The sequence below is a fragment of the Antechinus flavipes genome, chromosome 3 (assembly GCF_016432865.1).
Source record: "Antechinus flavipes isolate AdamAnt ecotype Samford, QLD, Australia chromosome 3, AdamAnt_v2, whole genome shotgun sequence".
NCBI lineage: Eukaryota > Metazoa > Chordata > Mammalia > Dasyuromorphia > Dasyuridae > Antechinus > Antechinus flavipes.
Window position 1 is genome coordinate 586,535,237 of NC_067400.1, and position 21,292 is coordinate 586,556,528.

Here is a 21,292-nt window from a genome sequence, read left to right on the forward strand (position 1 = left end):
TCACGCCTCATGACCATGACAGGCGGGGCTCCTGTAAGGAAATGAAGGGGGCACCTGCATCAGCTTCTTTCAGGAGGGATGGCCAGAGTGATTCTTCGGAACTGGGGCCCAGCAAGAGCAGGGAAGGCTTGAGGATCACAGAGATTGGATGGAACTCAACGCCCATCTGTTTTTTTGCGGTAGAATCCTTCCTTTGCCCAAAGATCTCTAATAAAAGGGGACTCTGAACTGCCAAAACTTATAGTCAGACACACTGAGATCTTGTTTTGTTTTGCTTGACTATGTTACAAAATGATAAAAGTTCACATTTATATGATACTTTAAAGTTTGAAAATTATATTTATTTGATTTGATTTTTGCAATGATCTTGAGAGGTAGATGTTATTGATATTCTTGTTTCACAGATGAGTCTCAGAGAGAGTCAAAGGAAGGTTTTCCTTTCTCCAAGGCTGACATTCTACTACACCACTTAAATGCTGCAATTGTTAAAACTAGAAAAAAAATCCCACACCTTTTGACTTATATCCTGCAAATTGACTCCATAGATAATCAAAAACATCTAATATATACCAAGCTGACAAATAGAGCACAGTTCAAAGAATCAGGAAAACTCATCTTTAAGGCTTCAAATCTGGTTTCAGACATTTACTTACTAGCTTTGTGACCTTGTGCAAATCACTTCACTTATCAGTTTCCTTATCTGTCAAATGAACTGGAGAAGGAAATGGCAAAGCACTCCAGTCTCTTTACCAAGAAAACCCCCAATGGTGCCAGGAAGAGTTGAGTTTGAGTGAAATGACTTAACTGCACAAATATACCAGGGACTGTGCTAAGCATCAGGGACATGAAGACAAAATAAACAAGCATTCCTGTCCTCAAGGGGTTTGCATTGTAAAAAGGACATGATGTGTTTGTATATGGGCACTTACATACAAAGCAGATACAAATGGATCTTGGATGGGAAGACTGGCAGCTGGGAGATTGGGAGGGGCTTTCTGCAGAAGCTGATGATCTGATTTTTGAAGGAAAACCAGAGATTTGAAGAGGTGCAAAAGGAGAACATTATATTCCAGGCCTGAGGCCCAAGGCTTGAAGTGTCCTGGGAGGAACAGCCAGCAGATCAGAGTAGCTACATGGAGATACAGATTGTTGTTCATCCTTCATTCTTGAAGAGGACCACTGACATCAGGAGGGTGATGTCTTGACTTACAAGTGAATTGGTTTTAAATGAGGCAAAAACCTGGGCAAGGTCAATAGCCTCCAGTCATCTGAATCCAGTGGAAAGATATAACTGAAGATGCCCCCAGATGCAATGGGAGACTGTGGCTTTTTTAAGCTAAGGTCTTTCCCAGGTTTCAGTTTGTCTCAGGCAACACCCATTCAATGATTTAAAACTAAGTAAGAAATGAGACCAAAAAAAATGGCCTATTTTACCTACTCAAAAAAAAAAAAAAATCAAACTGGGAGGAGACGTTTAGAGTTTCCGGCCAGATCAGAAACAATTGCTCTTTGCACTCACTCTGTAAATATAAAGCAAGGGGTCAGAATTTGAAAGGTTTTAAAGGTCAAAAGAAAGAGTTTATATTTGATTTTAGAGGTTAATAGTGTTTGTGAGTGTGGGTGATAGACCTTGCTTTGGTTAAATCATTTTGGATAATTATTAAGCCTATGGGAACTGATGATGTCTTTCTTAGCTATATGGAGGGTGCAGAAGGAATGGAAGAAACAAGATAAAGAGACCAAAGAGACCATTGCATTTGTCCAGTTGAGTGACTATGAATGGAGAAAAGGATGTGGACTAGAGATAGAAATGAGATTTGATGAACTTGGGAGGGCTGAAATAGTGGTGCCCTTGATGACCAAAAGGTTATCCAGTTTGAGATGCAATTGGTGATGGTAGATGGCAGCTCAAGAGAGAAGTTAGGACTGAAAATGAAAATCTGCAGAGAAATGATAATTGATCCTATGGGAGTTGATGAGGTTTTTCTCTCATTAGCAACCTTTTTATATCCTGACAATTTCCCTGATATCTACCTGCAATCAGGTCTCCCTCATCCTTAAAGTTTATCTTGAATTGATTCTATCATGTCTTCAAATTAATATCTTATGTCGCTCTTCCTTTTATCAGCCCAACTTCTAGAAAAACCTATCTATACTTTTCGATACTTTTCTCTCCTCCCATCCACTCAAACCTTTGCAATTTCTTTCTCCAAAGTTCTTAGTAATCTTTTAGTTGCCAAATCTGATAACCTTTTTTCAATGGCATACTTGTTTTTTCTTTTCTTCTTTCAATTAATTATTTTAAATATACATTTAATACACATAATACTTTATGGATCACATTGGAAGAGAAAAATAGAACAAAAGGGAAAAACCATGGGAGGGAAAAACAAAACAGAAAAAAAAAAAGTGAACACAGCATGTGTTGATTTACATTTAGTCTCTTTAATTGTTTTTCTGGATGCAGATGGCATTTTCTGTCCAAAGTCTATTGGGATTGCTGAACTACTGAGAAGAACCAAATCTTTCATAGATGATCATCGCACATTCTTGCTATTATTGTATACAGTGTATTCCTGATTCTGCTTGTTTTGCTCAGCATCAGTTCATGTAAATTTTTCCCGGCCTTTCTAAAATCAGCTTGTTTATCATTTTTTATAGAACAATATTTCCTCACCTTCATACAACACAACTTGTTCAGCCATTCCCCAATTGAGGGACATCCACTCATTTTCCAATTCTTTACTACCACAAAAAGAGTTCATACAAACATTTTTGCATATGTGTTCCTTTTCCCTCTCTTGTGATTTCCTCAGGATACAGACCCAGTAATGTCCCTGTGGGTCAAAGGACATGCATAGTTTGATAGCTCTTTGGTCACAGTTCCAGATTGCTCTCCAGAATGGTTAGATCATTTCACAATTCTTTTTTTTTAATTTAATTTTATTTAATAATAACTTTATATTGACAGAATCCATGCCAGGGTAATTTTTTTTTACATTATCCCTTGCACTCGCTTCTGTTCCGATTTTTCCCCTCCCTTCCTCCACCCCCTCCCCTAGATGGCAAGCAGTCCTATATATGTTAGATATGTTGCAGTATATCCTAGATACAATATATGTTTGCAGAACCGAACAGTTTTCTTGTTGCACAGGGAGAATTGGATTCAGAAGGTAAAAATAATCCGGGAAGAAAAACAAAAATGCAAATGCATTCATTTCCCAGTGTTCTTTCTTTGGGTGTAGCTGCTTCTGTCCATCATTTATCAATTAAAACTCAGTTAGGTCTCTGTCAAAGAAATCCACTTCCATCAGAATACATCTTCATACAATATCGTTGTCAAAGTATATGATGATCTCCTGGTTCTGCTCATTTCACTTAGCATCAGTTCATGTAAGTCTCTTCAAACCTCTCTGTATTCATCCTGCTGGTCATTTCTTACAGAACAATAATATTCCATAACATTCATATACCACAATTTACCCAGCCATTCTCTAATTGATGGGCATCCATTCAATTTCCAGTTTCTAGATCATTTCACAATTCTACCATCGATGTATTAGTGACCTAGTTTTCCCACACCTCTCCAACATTTATCATCTTTTCCTGTCATCTTAGCCAATCTGAGAGGTGAGAGGTGGTACCTCAGAATTGTTTTAATTTCTCTGCATTTCTCTGATCAATAGTCATTTAGAGCATTTTTTTCATATGACTATGGATATCTTTAATTTTGTTATCTGAATATTGTCTGTTTATATCCTTTGACCATTTATCAATTGGGGAACATCAATGTCATACTTCTCGAACTCGGGATCATTTGACACAAGTGCCCCTAAACTTTTCTCTTTGATACCATCTCCTCTGTGGGTTTTCATGGCATTATTCTGTCCTGATTCTCCCCTTACACTCCTGACCTTTCCTGAGTCTCCTCGGCTAGATTCATACAAATCCAGCTCCTAATTCTGGGACTCCTCCAAATCTCTGTCCTGAGCTCCTCTCTTCTTCCCCTTCCCTTCTTCTCATTTAGCAATCTCCTTGACTTCAACCATTACCAACAGGAATATAATTTCCAGATCTCCAGCCCTGGCTTCTCTCCTGAGTTCCTGTCCCTCAACATGAGCAGCTAGAGAACATCCCAAACCAGATCTTCCATAGGCATCTTGAACTCGACCTGTCCAAAGCTGAACTCGTTCTTTCCCTCCAAACCCAACTTTCTTCCAGAGCCAAGTTCTTTATTTTTGTTGAGACTATGACCATCCTTCTAGATTTACTATCCAGATTTACCAATTCAGAACCATGCTTGACTTCTTATTCTTCCTCATCCCATGCCACCCTATAAGCAGTTGCTAAGTCTTGTCAATCTTCCCCCACAGTCACTGCATCTATCCATTTCTCTACACTCACAGGACATCCTCCAGAGTTCAGCTGCTCATCATTCTTGTCTGGTTTATCACTAAGTAACTCCCTAATTGGCTTTTTGGTCTCATGCCTATCTTCCCTCCCATTTTTCCTCCACTTTGCTTCCAAAGTGGTCTTTTAAAGTACTGTCTTTGAAGAGATCAACAGGCAAAAAATAGGACTTAGGACTGGGAAGCAACTTAGAAGTTGGAAGAGAAATAGAATGTTAGCTTGGAGAGACCTTGGGACAAAGAATGTCTGAGAAGGCCTTAGATCACAGAATGGCAGAACTGGGAATTTTAGAGCTGGAAGAACTCTTAGAATAAGGAATGTTAGAGCTGAGAGAGATCCTACACCCATAGTGTCAGAGTTGGAAGAATTTTAGAACACAGAATATCAGAGCTGGGAGGGCCCTTAGAACCCAGAAGGTCAGAGCTGGGAGGGCTCTTAGAACCCAGGAGGTCAGAGCTGGGAGGGTTCTTAGAACCTGGGATGTCAGAACAGGAAGAGTGAGATCATTTGGTACCATTTTACCCAGTAGGAATAGGGGTTGCTAATCTGTACATAAGGATCCCTAGGGTGGCATATTGTCTTAGTTTTAAAATGTGATACTATGACCTGTATTTTACTATCTATTAATTTTGTTAAATGCTTCCACTTTAATTTTGTTCAGGCAACTGTGTGGGGGACATGTCTAGTCTAGTATAACAGATGAGTGGGACATAAGACCCCTTTGTAGCCTCCCTAATGAGAACTTGATCCAGCTTCTATCTGAACGTTCCTAGTAACAAGGAACTTGCCATCTCCTGGTGCAGCCCTTCCCATTTGGGGACCAATCACTAGCAGACCATAGTGTCAAGAAGGCCATCTGATCCAAGATCTTCATTTTACAGATAAAGAAACAGAGCAAGGGAAGATTAAGGATCTTGTTCAAGTCACACAGATAGCAACCATCAGAAGGAGGATTTGAATTCAAGTCTTTTGATGCTGGATCTGGTTCTCTTTTTCCTGTATTGTACTGCCTTCCTTATAACTTCCAATTATTACACCCAGGTCTGCCAACCAGGGTCAGGGGAAACAAGTTTAATCTTTTTGGCAGTGTAAGCTTTTCAGTCACCATGTTGCTGCTGGACCTTCCCTTTTCCAGGCTAAATGAGCACTCTTGCTTCTACTGAGGAGCTCAAGGCCCCTTTGTCTGTGGGTTGCTTTCCCCTGGACACTCTCTAAGCTCGGCCCTGAACTCAGTATTTCAGATGTGGTCTGACAGGAGTAGAGTTGTTCCTGTCGTTTAGTCTTTTTAGTCTTGGCCAGCTCTTTGTGACCCCATTTGGGCTTTTCTTGGCAAAGGTACTGGAGGGGTTTGCCTTTCCCTCTCCAGCTCATTTGACAGGTGAAAAAACTGAGATTAAATAGGGTTAAGTGATTTGGCCAAAGTCACACAGCTAGGAAGTGTCTGAAGTCAGATTTGAATCTTCCTAATTCTCGGCCTGGCACTTTATCCATTATGGTGCCACCTAGCTGTTCTACCAAGCCATCATAGTTTGTTTTTAAATATTATGTCTCCTTTGATGCAGATTAAGATTGTCATATTGCACTGAGATTGAACATATGGTTCAGTAGAATTCAGTTTTTTCAGAGAAAAAATATTTCCAAAACACTCCTCCTCTTTTTCCATTTTATACTTATGAAACTCATTTAAAAAAACCCATGTGCAAAACCTTGAGTCCCTAATTTATTTTTAACTCATTCAATTTGACCTAATACTCTGACCCAGTGCTGTCCATGACACCCCCAAGTGAGAACCTCAGATTAAAACGTAATTCCTATCTGATTTCGTATTGATGTATTCATTTTTTTAAAAAAAGTAATAAATAAATGGTAGTTTCTAAGGCAATACGTGGCTCGCATGGATCCTTATGTATGATTTAACGGTCTCCATTCTTATTTCAGTGTGACACCATTGTTCTAGCCCGTTAAGATATTTTCAAATACTAATTCTGTCATCTAATCTGTTAGCTATTCTTTCCAGATTTGTGTCCCAGATTTCTTTCCCATGCTGCAAATTGGATAAGTAGGTCATCTATGTGCTCCCCCCCACCCTCCAGATCATTGATAAAAATGTTCAGTGGCTTAGGGCCAAGCATTCCATTGGAGATCTTCCAAGCTGACATGGAACCATTAGCAACTACTCTTGAGACCTGGTTGTTCAACCACTTCTGCATTCACTAACTGTATCCCCTTCCCCTCTAGACCGGACTCCTCCATTTTTTCCACAAGAAGAGCTTGAAGGACATCTAGACAAACTGGATCTTGTACCCAATGGTCTTTAGTGAATCCAATGGAAAGAAGTAATGTCTCTGGAATATCAGGAAGAGGAAGATAATGTGGTTGAGAAAAAGATTTTTATAGACGAAGGCAGGTTGAAGTGAAAAGAGAATGATAAGCTTGGAATCACTGGAACTAAGTTTTAATCTCAGCTCTGGAATTTTTCTTCTCTGGGTCTCAGTTTCCTCATCTGTAAAATGGGGAAATTGAACTCTATGGTATCTAAGGGCCCTTCCAGCTCTAGCTCTGATTCTAGAATTCATTGGACTTGTTATCATACTTTGTGAATTGTATCTAGACAGTTGAGGCCATAGGAAATCCTGACTCATTTCTTAGATTTTATATCTGTGAATTTCTGAATATTTCAGCTGTTATTCTTCCCATTTTTTTTTTTTTTGGCTGATAATTAGTTCAGGGCTTCTTAAACTTTTTTCACTTAAGCTTTCTTTTCACCAAAGAAATTTTTACATGATCCCAGATATGTAAACATATAAAATAGATATATAAACCAAACATTTACTGATAATAAATCATAGTTTTGCAACCCCCACTTTTGGTTATAAGACCCCATATGAGATTATGAACCACAGTGTAAGAAGCTAGGATCTAACTTGTTGGAAATATTGTTACTGTTTAGTCAATTTGTCCTGTTTGAGTCTTTGTGACCCCATTTGGGATTTCTGGGCAAACATATTGAGGTGGTTTGCCATTTCCTTCTCTAGCTCATCTGACAGATGAGGAAACTGAGACAAAGAGGGTGAAGTGACTTGCCCAGGATCACACAGCTTCTAAGTGTCTGAGGCCAGTTTTGAACTCAAGATGAATCTGCCTGATTCCCAGTCCACTACACCACCTAGCTGCCCTTTGTTGGACATATAAGGGCTCATTTTTTTCCTTTCTCTTTCTTTTCTGTTTTACATCCACTTGATTAGATTTATAACACTACAGACAAATATTATCTTATCAGCCCTTGTTAAGTGCCCTTAGTCCAGGAATTTATCTGAGTATTTTAAGCCACAATCCAGAAACTCACTTCCTATTCTCAGAGTTAAGCTAGCTCTTAACTAGCTGTTTACTTCTTAAATTTAAACTCTCTTCTGAATCCAATCTGATTTAACTTAACAAATATTTACTAATATTTATTTTAAATTTTTTAATGTTTATATTTCAAATATTAAAAATTAACAAAAAATTAAGGCTATTTATTACCACATTGTATAAGGCATTGCATTAGATTCTGGGCATAAAAAAAGACAAAAATGAAATAGTACCTGCCTTCATAGAGCTTATACTCTACTGGGCTTATTATTATATTCTTAAAACTCAACATATTTTATTGATATAGTTTTCCTCCCATAAAACTCAAATCTACCTTTGTACAGAGAATCACTTCCTATTTATTCTTGTATTCTAATGGACTAATCAGTCATGGAAGAGAGATCAGGGCCATTTACTAGTGAATGGTTAACCACATGACACAGGCTTCTGGAGAGTTGGAAGAAGGATGAAAAAATAAAGTACAGGAGGGGTCTTGGAGAGAGGTCTGCAAGGATAGGGGAAATCAATTGATCAACAAACATTTATTAAGCGCCTACTATGTGCCAGGTACATACTGAGCACTGGGGGTGCAAAGAAAGTTTAAAGACAGTCTCTGCTTATATTCTAATAAGGGAGACAACAAGCAGACAACTGGGATAAATTGGAGATAATCAACAGAGGGAAGGCACTAGAATTCATGGAGATCAAGAAAAGCTTCCTGTAGAAGATGGGATTATATTTGGGATTTAGGGAAGCCAGAAGCGAGAGATGAGGAGGAAAGAGATAATTCCTCCCAGGTGTTCTTGCCTCAAGTTTTCCCCCTCTCCAATCCATCGTCCAAAAAGCTCCAAGACTTTTTTCTGGGCTCCTTTTTAAAACCCAATTTCAGTCTTAATGGCAAGGAAGGGGAGGGATGGCCACATTCAAGGCTTGATGTGATCTTCTTCTGAGTGCTCTACAATTTAGGGACATTGACTTCATGCTGTTTCTTGTACAAGACACACCATCTTCCCTTTCAGCTCCCAGCTCCCAGCTCTTAGCTCCATGCTCTTTTGCTTGGCTCCAGAGCCATAATGAATTGTAGTGTAAAAACAGGTTTAGGATCAATGTGAGGGAAACTGCCTTAATGATTAGAGTGGATTGAGCTGCTTTGGGAGAGAGCCCTTTACTCCACATTGGAGGTGTTCTCTTCTGTGTTGTAGAGTGGGAGAGCGTTTCAGGTTTGGGTCTCTGGACTCCCTCCCAACTCCCAGCTGGTGCCATTGAGGATCCAATGAAGATCTATACTTCTTTTTCAGCCTCCAATCCTTCAAGGCTTTGTGGAGGGGGGGATGGACTATAAACTCTCGAAAAGCTCCCTTCCAATTCTACATAAAATGAATATGATGCTTGGGGTGGTAGGAGAAGGTAAGAGCTGGGACCCTTTGCTCCTCTCTATGCACTCTGATGGACCCTCCTGTCAAGGTTTGCAGTCCCACAGTCTGACACTGAAGGTGGCTTTGTTTGTGGCTGATCAGTAATTAGCCTGGAGCTCCACGCTGTTCTATCCTTCACTGTCTCCCCAAATCTGTCCACATTCACTGTATCCATGACACCATCGCTCCATCTCATCCCCTGCTGTCCCTTCTCCTTTTGCTTCAATCTTTCCCAACATCAGGGTTGTTGTTGGTTTTTTTTTTTTTTTCAATGAGTCCCATCTTCTCATCATGTGCTCATGGCTACTATCTCCTTTCTTCACCCCAAACTGCCTTTTGCTAAAAATAAACAGGAAAAAATTCTTTCCCGTTAGTATCTTGACAAACAAATCCTTAGGCAAATGGTTTGGCTTTTTCAAACCCCCACATTTCCCTGGCTCAGCACCCCGCCCCCTTCCTCTTTCCCCATCACTTTGCATTGACTTTCTGTTGCCTGGCAACCGGAGGACAGAGGCCTCCAGGTGCAACTGTTTGCCTATGGAGTTGGATTGGCTACCGGGGCCAGGATGATGGGCCAGAGGGTCGGCTGGAAGGGAAGTGTTTTGTAAGTTCTCAAAGGCAGTTCTCAGGACCATTGCTGAAGCAACCATCCTCCACATCACCTCCATTAAAAAAGCAAACAAAATATAAAACGAAACAATACCAAGCTAAACACAAGTGAGAAAAACTAACTTACCTTTCTGCGAGCAAGTGTTAGAGCACAGGATTTCAGAGCTGGAAGAACTTTTAGTAGGGCTTGTTTCATTCTTTGTGCAATACTAATATCTCCAAGCAAATATTTGTCGATTGACTTATTGATTGATTGGAAGGAATCTCAGGGACCATTTAGTCCAATTCTCTCAAAAAAAAGATGAGACTTAGGAAGAGTTAAACATCCCACAGCTAAAAGGTGGCAGAGTCAGAATTCATACAGTCATATCCCCATTGGGTACTCCCTCTGCTCGTTTTTATGAGTTGGGCTTCCCCTGGATTTTCCTGGTACCCTCCTGCAGGTCTGTGATCACCAGCTAGAACAATAAATCCTGAAAGTCCAGCTTTGGTCCTGCCTGCCTCAGGTAACTTTCCTGGATCATCCCATGCTGGAGGAATCTCCCTTTCTCTAAAGTCTTACAGCAATTGCAAATTGCACTAAACCAATGAACAATCATTATCTGTAAAACTGGAAGCTGGGCTAGTGATTTCTAAAGTTTTAGTCCCTATATTAGAAAATGGGATGTCAGAGCTGGAAGGTGTCCTTAGAACCCAGGAGGTCAGAGCTGGGAGGACCCTTAGAACCCAGGAGGTCAGAGCTGGGAGGGCCCTTAGAACCCGGGAGGTTAGAGCTGGAAGGGCCCTTAGAACAGGGAATTTCAGAGCTGGGAGGGCCCTTAGAATCCAGGATGTCAGAGCTGGGGGGACCCTTAGAACCCAGGATGTCAGAGCCGGGGGTCTCTGGGTGGAGTAAAGTTCTATTCTAAGGTTCAGCTCTGACATTTTGATTCTATGAAATGGATCCAAAGCTCTTTGCCTTCTTGGAAAGATGTGAGCCCCGGTTCACCTGTTTGACTTTGGCGATTCTCTTCGTCTGGCTGGGCCTCAGTTTACCCATCTGTAAAATGAGGTCATTGGACTCAAAATCTCCTAAAAGCCCTTCCACTTCTGCCATGGTTATAAGTCTGGGCTGGGGCCATTGTGCCCAGGCTGGAGTAAATGGCGCCATCTTGTGGCAGGTCTCGTTCACCGCAAGGACAGAGTCGGGGAGTTTTCTAAGTTTCCCTCATTTTAGAATCGATGGCAGCACCAGGCGTGGCTGGGCTTGAATTCTGGTTTGCAATTTTGGATCACGGATTGAAAGCTACTTTAGGGGTCACTTGCTAACTTGAGGCATTAGGTCATGTTTCCTGAGTTTGGGAAATGAAGAGGGCACCAAGTGAGCTCACAAATCTGTGATCCTGGCTCCTGCCCTCCCAGAGCTTTCACTCTCATGGGCATCAGACCCACAGCTGCCCAGAAACATGCTTCTGCTGGCCCGTGATCAGGGCGACGGCTGCAGTCACGGGCCCTTCCTCACCTCCCCCAGACTGAGGGTCTTCCGCTGGCTGCTGGAGGCTGGAGGGAGGTGATCAGTGTTTGGAGACAGACAAGCTGCAGCGTTCTCAGCCTGGCCACCTCTGAGATTCCACTTGCAGTGAACAAGCATTTCTTAGGCTCCTGCTGGATGTAGAAGGACTTCTGCTGGGTGCCGGGATATGGAGAGCGAGACCGCAGGCCCTGTGTCCCCCTCCAATGGGGGAAGAGGAAAAGAGAATTATCTCCCGCTTTGGCTGTCCAGACTGATTCCTTTTGAACCTGGGGCTCATTCAGGGAAGACTTGGGAAGTGTGCAAGTCTCTTCTCACAGAGGACATTCTTCTCCAGAATAAGTGGGCCTTGCCTGGAGATGTTGGGAAAATCATTTGTCCTCCCTGAACCTCACCCCTGTCACTGAGGAAATTGGATTAAATGATCTTTAAGGCCCTAGCCTAGTTTTTTTTTTTTTTTCTATTCTAAGGGCCCATATTCTAAGTTCTAAGGGGCTCTGACATCCTGGCTCTAAGGGGCTTCTCGGCTCTGCCATCCTGGGTCGTAAGAAGGGCTTGCCCAGCTCTGACATTCTCTCTTCCAGCCCCTGAGATTCTATAGAATAAAGAAAACATCCCAGTCAGAATTCATCTCTTGTTCTCTTTATCTCTCTCCCAGAAGCATATACATTCTCAAAGACAGATTAGTTTCCCCCTCCCTTCCTGGCACTGACCCCTTCATCCTCAGCACAATCATGTCCATGACTCCGGGTCTTGGGAAGTTCCTTGCTTTCCCATCCCAGACTAGTTCCCCTTTCTTGTCCAGGCCCCACCCGCTTATTCTCTTTCTTCCATGACTATGTAAATGCCACTTCTTAGAGGCTGTTCAAATAAAGAGAGGATGGGGCCGTCCCAGTCAGAGGCACCTGGACCCCGTTTAGGTACAGAAGGTGGCGAGGAAGAACAGGACAGACCCATGGGGACCACTGTCTCCTGGATGCTCCCTCTCCTCCTGGTGATGCCTGTGGAGGTCCGGGACAGTTCTGATTTCCATCTGGCTGGGGACTACCTCCTGGGGGGATTGTTCACCCTCCATGCCAACGTCAAGGGCATATCTCATCTCAATTATATGCAGGTGCCCCGGTGCAAAGAGTGAGTGCATGTGAGGGGGGGGCAGAGGTAACAGTGGTGGGGATGGGCACCAGAAGCATCAGGAGAGAGCTGATGGGAATGTGGATGATGGCGATTGATCACTGGGGTGTCCTGATGATGGTGAGTGACTGCTGTGAAAGTGACAATGGTGGTAATGGGAATGTGAGGGAGAGAGGCCTGGAAGTGCTGGTTGTGGTAGCAGTGAGGGGGACAGAACTGGCAAAAAGTGGGAGCAAAGTGGTGAGAGTGATGCTGATGGTGAAAATGGGGATCATGAAGGAGGAGATGGTGATGGGAAGAAGGGTGAGAGTCCTCGATGGTCAGAGTGCTGATAGTAATAATAAAAGTGGAGTTCAGTGTTGACGTGAAGGTGGAGATGGGGCCAGGGATGGGGATGGTGGAAGTGAGGATGGGGATGAGAACAAGGAAAATAAGGATGGGGGTCTTAGTGGGGAGTATGGATTTGATTTAAAAAAAAAGCCAGAATTCCTCCGATAGCTGGTGCTCTGAGTACTGTATTCATTTTACAATAGAAAGTAAGAATGGGTTGATCCAACTTCTTTCTCTCAACCGCTCTCTTTTTTTCAATCTTTCTCTTTTCTCTCTGTCTTTGTCTCTTTTTCCCTCTCTCTGTCTCTGTCTTCCTCCTCCTTGTTGTTCTTCTTTTCTCTCTCTTTTTCTTTCTGTTTCTTTTTCTCTGTCTCTCTTTTTTCTCTCTGCTTGTCTTTCTGTCTCTGTCTTTGTCTTCTTTCTGTATGTCTCCTCCTCCTCCTTTCTTCTTTTCTTTTCTTCTTTTCCTTCTCCTTTTCCTCCTCCTTCCCTCCTCCTCCTTCTCCTCTTCCTGCTTTTCTTTTTGTCTCTTCCCTCTCTCTCTGTTTATCTTTCTCCCTCTTTCTTTTTCCTTCTGTCTCTTTGTCTTTTTGTTCCCGTCTCTCTGCCTGTCTCTATCATCCATCTCCTCTCTTTCTGGGTCTCTCTTTATCTTTCTGTCTTGTCTCCTCTTTGTCTCTTCTCTGTCTGTCTCCCCGCATCCCCGCGGCTGCCCCTGCCCTCAGCTACGACGTCAAGGTGCTGGGCTACAATCTGATGCAGGCCATGCGCTTCGCCGTGGAAGAGATTAATAACGACAGCCGCCTGCTGCCCGGGGTCTCGCTGGGCTACGAGATTGTGGACGTGTGTTACGTCACGAACAACATCCAGCCTGTCCTCTACTTCCTGGCCAAGGAGAACTTCAACCTGCCCATCCAGCAGGACTACAGCAGCTACGAGCCCCGGGTGGTGGCCGTCATCGGCCCTGACACCTCCGAGTCTGTCATCACCGTCAGCAACCTCCTCTCCCTCTTCCTCCTTCCGCAGGTGAGCGGGCTTTCTCCCTAGGACCGCGACATTGGACCTGACTCAGGAAGGCCTGACTTCCGATCCGACCTCAGACGCCTACTAGCTTTAGGACCCTGGGAAACCAGTTAACCCTTCTGAGCCTCGGTTTCCTCATCTGTAAAAGTCTGAGGCTTGAGCTGCGTTGCTTGGTCCCTGAACATCCCTGGGCCTGTAAATCGGGAGGGTTGAGCCGGAGACCTCCAGGTTTCCCCTCCTGCTTCTCGGCTGCTCTCACTGCTCCCGTCAGGGACGATGAGGGCAGCTCTTCTTCGCCCTCGCAGATCACCTACAGCGCCATCAGCGACGAGTTTCGGGACAACAGCCGGTTCCCGGCTCTATTCCGCACCATCCCCAGTGGGGAGCACCAGATCAAGGCCATGATCCAGCTCATAACCCACTTCGGCTGGAACTGGGTGATCGTCATCGCGAGCAGCGACGACTACGGCCGGGAGAACAGCCAGCTCTTCAACGAGAAGCTGGAGGGGCAGAAAATCTGCGTGGCCTTCCAGGAGTCCCTCCCTGTCCCCCTGGGCAACCAGACGCTGCTGCCCTCGGAGAAGAGGAGGCTGCAGACCATAGTGGACAAGATCCAGAACAGCTCCGCCAAGGTGGTGGTGGTGCTGTCCCTGGATCTGGCGCTCTATGACTTCTTCGAGGAGGCCATCTCCCAGAACGTCGCGGGCTACGTGTGGATCGCCTCCGAGTCCTGGTCCATCGACCCCGTCATCCACGGCATCTCCCGCATCCAGCAAATCGGGACCTTCCTGGGCATCAGCACCCAGAACATCCCCATCCCGGGCTTCAGCGACTTCAGGGTGCGGCGGACCCCCGCGGGGAGGCCGGCGACGGACAAGAAGCGCTCGGGGCCCACCTGCAACCAGGAGTGTGACACCTGCCCGGACACCCTGCAGTCCTACAGCGCCATCCTCACCCGCTCTGGGGACCGCGTGGCCTACAACGTCTACTCGGCCGTCTACACCGTGGCCCACGCTCTGCACCGCCTGCTCGGCTGCAACGCTACCAGCTGCGCCAAGGACACGGTGTACCCCTGGAAGGTGAGCCGGCTCTCGGAGGGCAGGGACGGACGCACCTTCCCGGCAGCGAGGGGGGCTACCCGTGGGGAAGGCTGAGCCCAAATCCTGTCTCAGGGACCCGCGTCTCTAGTCCTGTGATGCTGGGAAAGTCACTCCCTCTCTTGTAGCCTCGGTTTCCTCATTTACAAAACAGGGGAAATATCAGCATTTACCTTTACGGTACCTTACATATAAGGAAATTGTCCCGCCCACCTCAAAGTTTCCTACAAATGTGAACTATTATCTCTGGTAGCAATAAGTCTGACCCACAGGGCTGTGCAGGGGATGGAGTGTCGGATTTGGAGGCCAGAAAACCTGAATCTGAATCCTGATTTAGACGCTTACTAACCGGGTGACCCCAGGAAAATCATTTAGCCTTTTTCTTCCTCAGTTTCCCTCTCTGTAAAATTGTTGTAGTAGCCCCTGTAGTTCGTCCTTCCTCCTCAGAGGGGACCAATGACATCGGGAGGGTGATGTCTTGACTTGGATGCGAGTGGGGGTGGGAGGGGCTGTGCAGTCACCAGCTTCACTTTCCCCTTCAGAGCCATCTGCGTCCAGTGGTAAAGTATAGATCAGGATGACCAGAGATGGCTCTGAGTGCAGGGGGGCCTGGGCCTTTCTAAGCTGATGACTTTCACAGGTCTCTGCTTCTTTGAGGCGATATTCATTCAGAGATTCCAGTCTGGGTAAAAACACGGCCTAGTTTGCTTACTCAGAAACAAAAAAAAAATCAGTCCAGGAGGAGAAGACCCTTTGTCCAGAGTAGAAACAATCGCTATTCACACTCATTCAAAGCCATCCCAACCTGAACAGTGAGCGGGTGAAGCTTGGCCTGGGGCCTACTGTTGGCCAATGGCTGAGAGCCAGGGGTTTGGGTTTAAGAGGCTCAAGAAGCTCCACTTGAATCCCAAAGGACTTTCTCAGAGCCTGGTTTGTCCAAAGCTCTATTTCAAGAAATCATAAATGAAACACAAAACAGTAGGTTGTGAAGTAGGGCTAATAAAAGCACCCAGGATTATCATCAGAATCAGGCAGCAACAAATCTAGCTTATTGGCTCCGTTGCCTTTGAGGGATTGTGGCCTCTGCTACCATGGCTGCTTTCTTGAACCTGCCCTGGGGCCTGAATTCCAATCTGACCTCACTGGCTGGCTTTGTGATCATGGGTAAGTGATCTGGTTTTCCTCAGTTTCCTCAACCATAAAATGAGCTAGGGAAGGAAATGGCAAACACTCTAGTAGCTTTGCCCAGAAAACCCCAAACGGGGACTTGGAGAGTTGGAGATGTAAAATGAATGAACGACACAAAATAATTTTAGAAGGGAGGGGATAGTAATGGAGGGAATCAGGAAAAGTTGGGAATGAGACAGAGATGAGGAGGAAATGTGATTCACCCCAGACATGGAACTCCACATGGTGCAGAGATGCTAAATTAGGAGATGGGCAGCCACACACAAGGGACCGTTATCAATGTGAGTGGACTAGGGGGGTAGGTGAGTAGAGAACTATAAATAAGCCTGGAAAGGTAGGTGGACCAGATTGGGAAGGGCCTTCAGTGCCAAGCTAAGGAAAGTAGATGCATTTGGAAATTTTTTTTTTTTTTTTAGTAGAGTGGAAGGGACATCAGAGTTGTATTTTGGAATATTTGTTTGGCAACAGAAGAAGAGGAGGGTGGGCAAACCAAGTAGGGCTGACCTGCAGATGGGGAAACTGAGGTCAAGAGAAGGGAGCATCCAAAATTACACGTGTCCCTTTTATTCTTTGGTAACTCCTTCTAGTGTCCTCATATAGTTAGGATATTCTCTTGTGTTGGATTTAAAGATACATTCCTGGAGCCTCCTATCCTTGAAGGAGCAGGGCCATGATGTCCCTTCTCTTTGAAACCTCTGACCCCCAACCCAATGTTCTTTTTACTGTAATAGTGTGTGTTTATTATTATATAGTATTATTTTATTAGGATCTCCGTGGGGGAAGGTATAGTCTCTTCAGCTTTCTTTGAATATCTGGCACATAAATAAGTGCTGAATAAATGCTTTTTGACCGACTGATCCAGACCCTGGGACATGGGGATGGGACAGAGCACTGGGCTATCCTTCCTTGTGCTCACTGGCCCATTCTTGCTCTTGGCTTTTCCCCGGCCTAGTTGCTTCAGGAGATTCGGAAGGTGAACTTCACCCTATTGGGCCACAGGATCTACTTTGACAAGAATGGGGATCCACCCATGGGCTTGGAGATCATTCAGTGGCAATGGGATGAGGGTCACAATCCTTTTGAAAGAATCGCCTTCTACAATCCAGCCCAGCAGAACTTGTCCAACGTGGCTACCAACATCTCTTGGAACACCCCCAACAACTCGGTCAGCTCTGGGGGAGACTGGACGTGTGAGGGTGCCTGGGGACCTGGCCCACAGACAAGTGAGAGGGGCTTTGGGGATAATCTAGTCAGAACCCTGCTTTTTGTTAAGAGAGAAAACTGGAAGATTTTGCCCAGGTTCCATTGTACATTCTAAAAGAGGCAATCTATGGGGGACAGACACGACCTTCAGGGACAAGGAAGTTGAGAGATGGAGGCTTGGGTAGGGGGCTAGGGCAGGCTGAGATTGGGGAAAAGCTAATGGTTCGGTTTGGCTGGAGTGTAGAGCTCATGAAGAGATAGAGTATTAAATAAAGGCTAGCAAAGAGGGATTGTACAGGTGCTCAACATATTGACAATAGGGAGCTATAGACAGTATTTGAGCAGGAAGTGACATGGTCAGAGATGTATAGTGGGATGATTATAAATATGTGAAAGATGGCTGGGTTGAGGAAGGGAGAGACTGGGGACAGAGAAATCAGAGCCTCACAGTAGTCCAGGTGATGAAGGTCTCCACTCAGTGTAGGAAGGGTGGAAGAGGAGAACTCCAGCAGGGTGGCTCAGGACCCCGGCTCTCCTTCTTTCAGGCTCCCTTCTCTGTCTGCTCCAACAGCTGTCAGCAGGGTCAGCGGAAGAAGCCCATGGGGCTGCACATTTGCTGCTTTGAGTGTATCAACTGTCCTGCTGGGACCTACCTCAACCAATCAGGTAGGAGCCTGTTGCTGCCCCCACCATCCCAGAGGCTCCTGCTCCAGATGGCCAGGCTAGCCCAGCGGGCCACACCCAGGCAGGGCACAGTGAGCCAGGCCCTCAGACCAGAGCCCCAAGGGCGGGCCCCTCTCAGCTGCATTGGTAGGAGGGTGCAGGGATGGGATGAGCCTGAAGCTGGGTTTTACCTGCGGGCACATGGAGCCATAGGAGGAAGCCTCCTGAAGTTGTGGATGAAAGCACCAGTCTCAGCCCTCCCAGCTGCCTCTGACAGGCTGGGGGATGGCGAGGGGAAGGTGGGCTGGCGTCCTATTGCCTATCTGAGAGCATCCACAGCCCAGAAGGCCGGAATCAGTGCAGGAGCAGGAGAGCTATGTCCCAAGTGCTTTCCCCAGACCGCGATCACTAGGACAGTTTCCAGGCCCCCATTTCTTCTTCTCCTGCACTTCTACTTTTCCTGCTCCAGCTTTCACGTCATTAAAATGGGGAGCGTTATGCAATGGAAATCAGCCCAGAGGCCAGTGGGAATTTGTCCAAACTCCTCCTCCAGCTGGCCCCCAGACCCCTCTCAGTGAAGACAACAGTCACCTGACACTTCTTAGTTTCCTAGAAACTTTCTACAAAGCCACCCTGAGAGCTAGGGAGCCAAAGCATTATTGTGCCCACTCTACAGAGGAAGAAAGGGTTCAGAGATCATGATATGATAAAAAATACTTATCATTTTTGTTATCCAGCCCCTTTCCTATCTGCGGGCCCATGGGAGCCTTGTCATAACTAGATGAAGTAGGTTATAATGTGACTGTCAGCTGGGCAGAGGCTAGCCCCATTTTACGTGGAAAATTCTGAGACTCAAAGAATTATCGTTTATGAAGAAGAGCCTCCCCTTTCTACAATCCCGTGTGGTTTCCCTGATACTTTCTTCACAACAGCCCTAAGAAGTAGGTAGTACAGGTAGTATCAGCCCCATTTTACAGACAAGAAAACTGAAGGCCAGGGGTCAAAAGGACCAATGGTGAGTGACTGTCCAAGGAACTGGGCCCAGTTCTCCTGACACCAGGCTCAGTCCTCTTTCCACTGTACACTATGGCCGCCATGCTTAATCAGTATAGACAGTGAGTCCTTGGGGAAATCAGGGAAAGGGGAGCTCATGGTGGGTTTTAGAAAGCCCAGAAAGTATTCCCAGAGGAGGCAGAATGGAAGCTTGGCTTGGAAGGATGGAAAAGCAAAAGGAAGCAAGAGGAACAGAGATTGGGGGCGGGGGGAGGACGCGTGTACATGAGTGAGCACATGTGTGAATATACAGGTTTTCTCAGTGTGTTTGCATGGGGGTGCATTGTGTATGTGTACATGTTTGCATGAGCTAACCCATGTGTGCATGAGCGTGGGCATAGTATCTTATGTGTGCACGTGTTTACATGTGCATGTGTGTGATTATGCATGTGTTCTCATGTACATATATGTGTGGTTGCATGAAACATGAATGTATGAATGTGTGCTTCTGTGTGCACAGATGTGAGCATGAGGCATCTCCATGTGTTTGCATGAGTGAGCACACGTGTATCCTTGTGTAATACATACATTCTCATGTGTGCATGAGTGTGTGCATGTGTATATTGTGCACATGCATTTTGGTGTGCATGTGTTTATGCGTGTGCACGTGTGTGATTACATAAGTGTTCAGGCTTTTGTGCATGTGTTTGCAGTGTGATTGCACACACGTATTCTCACATGTGTATGTGTGACAGTGTGTGCATTGTACAATTATGTTTGCATGCGTGTGCAATGCTGAGCACGCATGTATTCCCATGCGTTTGCATGAATGTGTGTGTGTGTAACAGACCCGGAGGGTGAGCCCTGGGGAGAGCAGCAGGACGGCAGCTGGCCAGGTGGGCCGCGAGGAGCTGCAGGGGCAGAAGCAGAAGTGGGGGCCCCGGTAGAAGGGGGATTTGTGAGGGCGTGGTCGGGCACCGCCCACCCCACGGGCAGGGGCCAACTTTGGGACAAGGCACTCACTCTTCTCTCGCCCCAACCTGCTCCCTGCAGATGACTATGAATGCCAGTCCTGCCCCCAGAACGAGTGGTCCGAGGAGGGGGACACGCACTGCTTCCGGAGGCACCTGCGCTTCCTGGAGTGGCGGGAGCCGGCCACCATCTTGGTGGCGCTGCTGGCGGGCCTCGGCTTCCTGGGCACGCTGGGCGCGCTGGCCATCTTCTGCGCGCACTTCCAGACGCCCGTGGTGCGCTCGGCGGGGGGCCGCATGTGCTTCCTCATGCTGACGCCGCTGCTGGTGGCCTACGGCGCGGTGCCCGTGTACGTGGGCCGGCCCTCGGTGCCCACCTGCCTCTGCCGCCAGGTGCTCTTCAACCTGTGCTTCACGGTCTGCATGGCCTGCATCACGGTGCGCTCCTTCCAGATCGTCTGCGTCTTCAAGATGGCGCGCCGGCTGCCGCGCGCCTACAGCTGCTGGGTGCGCTACCGCGGGCCCTACGTGTCGGTGGGGCTGCTCGCGCTGCTCAAGGCGGCCATCGTCACGGCCAACGTCCTGCTCACGCCCACCAGCCTCACGGTGCGCTACGACCCCGACGACGCCCGCGTCATGATGCTCAACTGCAACGGCCACTACGGCCGGGCCCTGCTGCTCAACACCAGCCTGGACCTGGTGCTCTCCGTCCTGGGCTTCGGCTTCTCCTACATGGGCAAGGAGCTGCCCACCAACTACAACGAGGCCAAGTTCATCACGCTCAGCATGACCTTCTACTTCGTCTCCTCCGTCTTCCTCTGCACCTTCATGTCCGTCTACCAGGGCGTCCTGGTCACCATCTTCGACATGGCCGTCACCGTGGTCAACCTGCTGGGCGTCAGCGTGGGCTACTTCGGGCCCAAGTGCTACATGATCCTCTTCTACCCCGAGCGCAACACGGCGGCCTACTTCAACAGCGTGATCCAGGGCTACACCATGAGGAAGGAGTAGGCTGGCGGGGGGGCGGGGCCAGAGGGACGGGACAGGGGGCGGGGCCAGAGGGGGTGGGCCGGGGGCGGGACCAGAGGGACGGGGCAGGGGCGGGGCCAGAGGGATGGGGCAGGGGGCGGGGCCAGGGCGGGGCCAGAGGGATGGGACAGGGGGCGGGGCCAGAGGGATGGGGGCAGAGGGCGGGGCCAGAGGGATGGGCCGGGGGACGGGGCCAGAGGGACGGGCCGGGGGGCAGGGCCAGAGGGATGGAACCGGGGGCGGGACCAGAGGGACGGGCCAGGGGGGCAGGAAGCCCTTAACGCCGGGGCGTGCTCTGCGCAGGCTTGTGTGCTCCCGGACCTTTCCCGGAGGGTTAGGAATGACCTCATCTTCCTTTAACGCTTTAAA

At 46.8% G+C, this 21,292-nt stretch overlaps 1 protein-coding gene across 1 annotated transcript; it reads left to right on the forward strand.

The window, feature by feature from the left end:
* The first annotated feature begins 12,175 nt into the window (after positions 1 to 12,175).
* On the forward strand, positions 12,176 to 20,905 carry TAS1R2 (taste 1 receptor member 2). The gene is made up of 6 exons (XM_051990837.1): positions 12,176 to 12,426; positions 13,482 to 13,782; positions 14,085 to 14,858; positions 17,017 to 17,229; positions 17,813 to 17,933; positions 19,977 to 20,905. The coding sequence occupies exons 1-6, from the start codon at positions 12,176 to 12,178 to the stop codon at positions 20,903 to 20,905; spliced, it is 2,589 nt and encodes an 862-aa protein (XP_051846797.1).
* Positions 20,906 to 21,292: the final 387 nt, after the last annotated feature.

Bases quoted from the DNA above. Each gene is read 5' to 3' on its own strand.
- TAS1R2 (XM_051990837.1), top strand. From the start codon at position 12,176: ATGGGGCCGTCCCAGTCAGAGGCACCTGGACCCCGTTTAGGTACAGAA. The intron at 12,427-13,481 runs GTGAGTGCATGT...CCCTGCCCTCAG, and splicing joins CAGGTGCCCCGGTGCAAAGA to CTACGACGTCAAGGTGCTGG. The intron at 14,859-17,016 runs GTGAGCCGGCTC...TCCCCGGCCTAG, and splicing joins ACACGGTGTACCCCTGGAAG to TTGCTTCAGGAGATTCGGAA.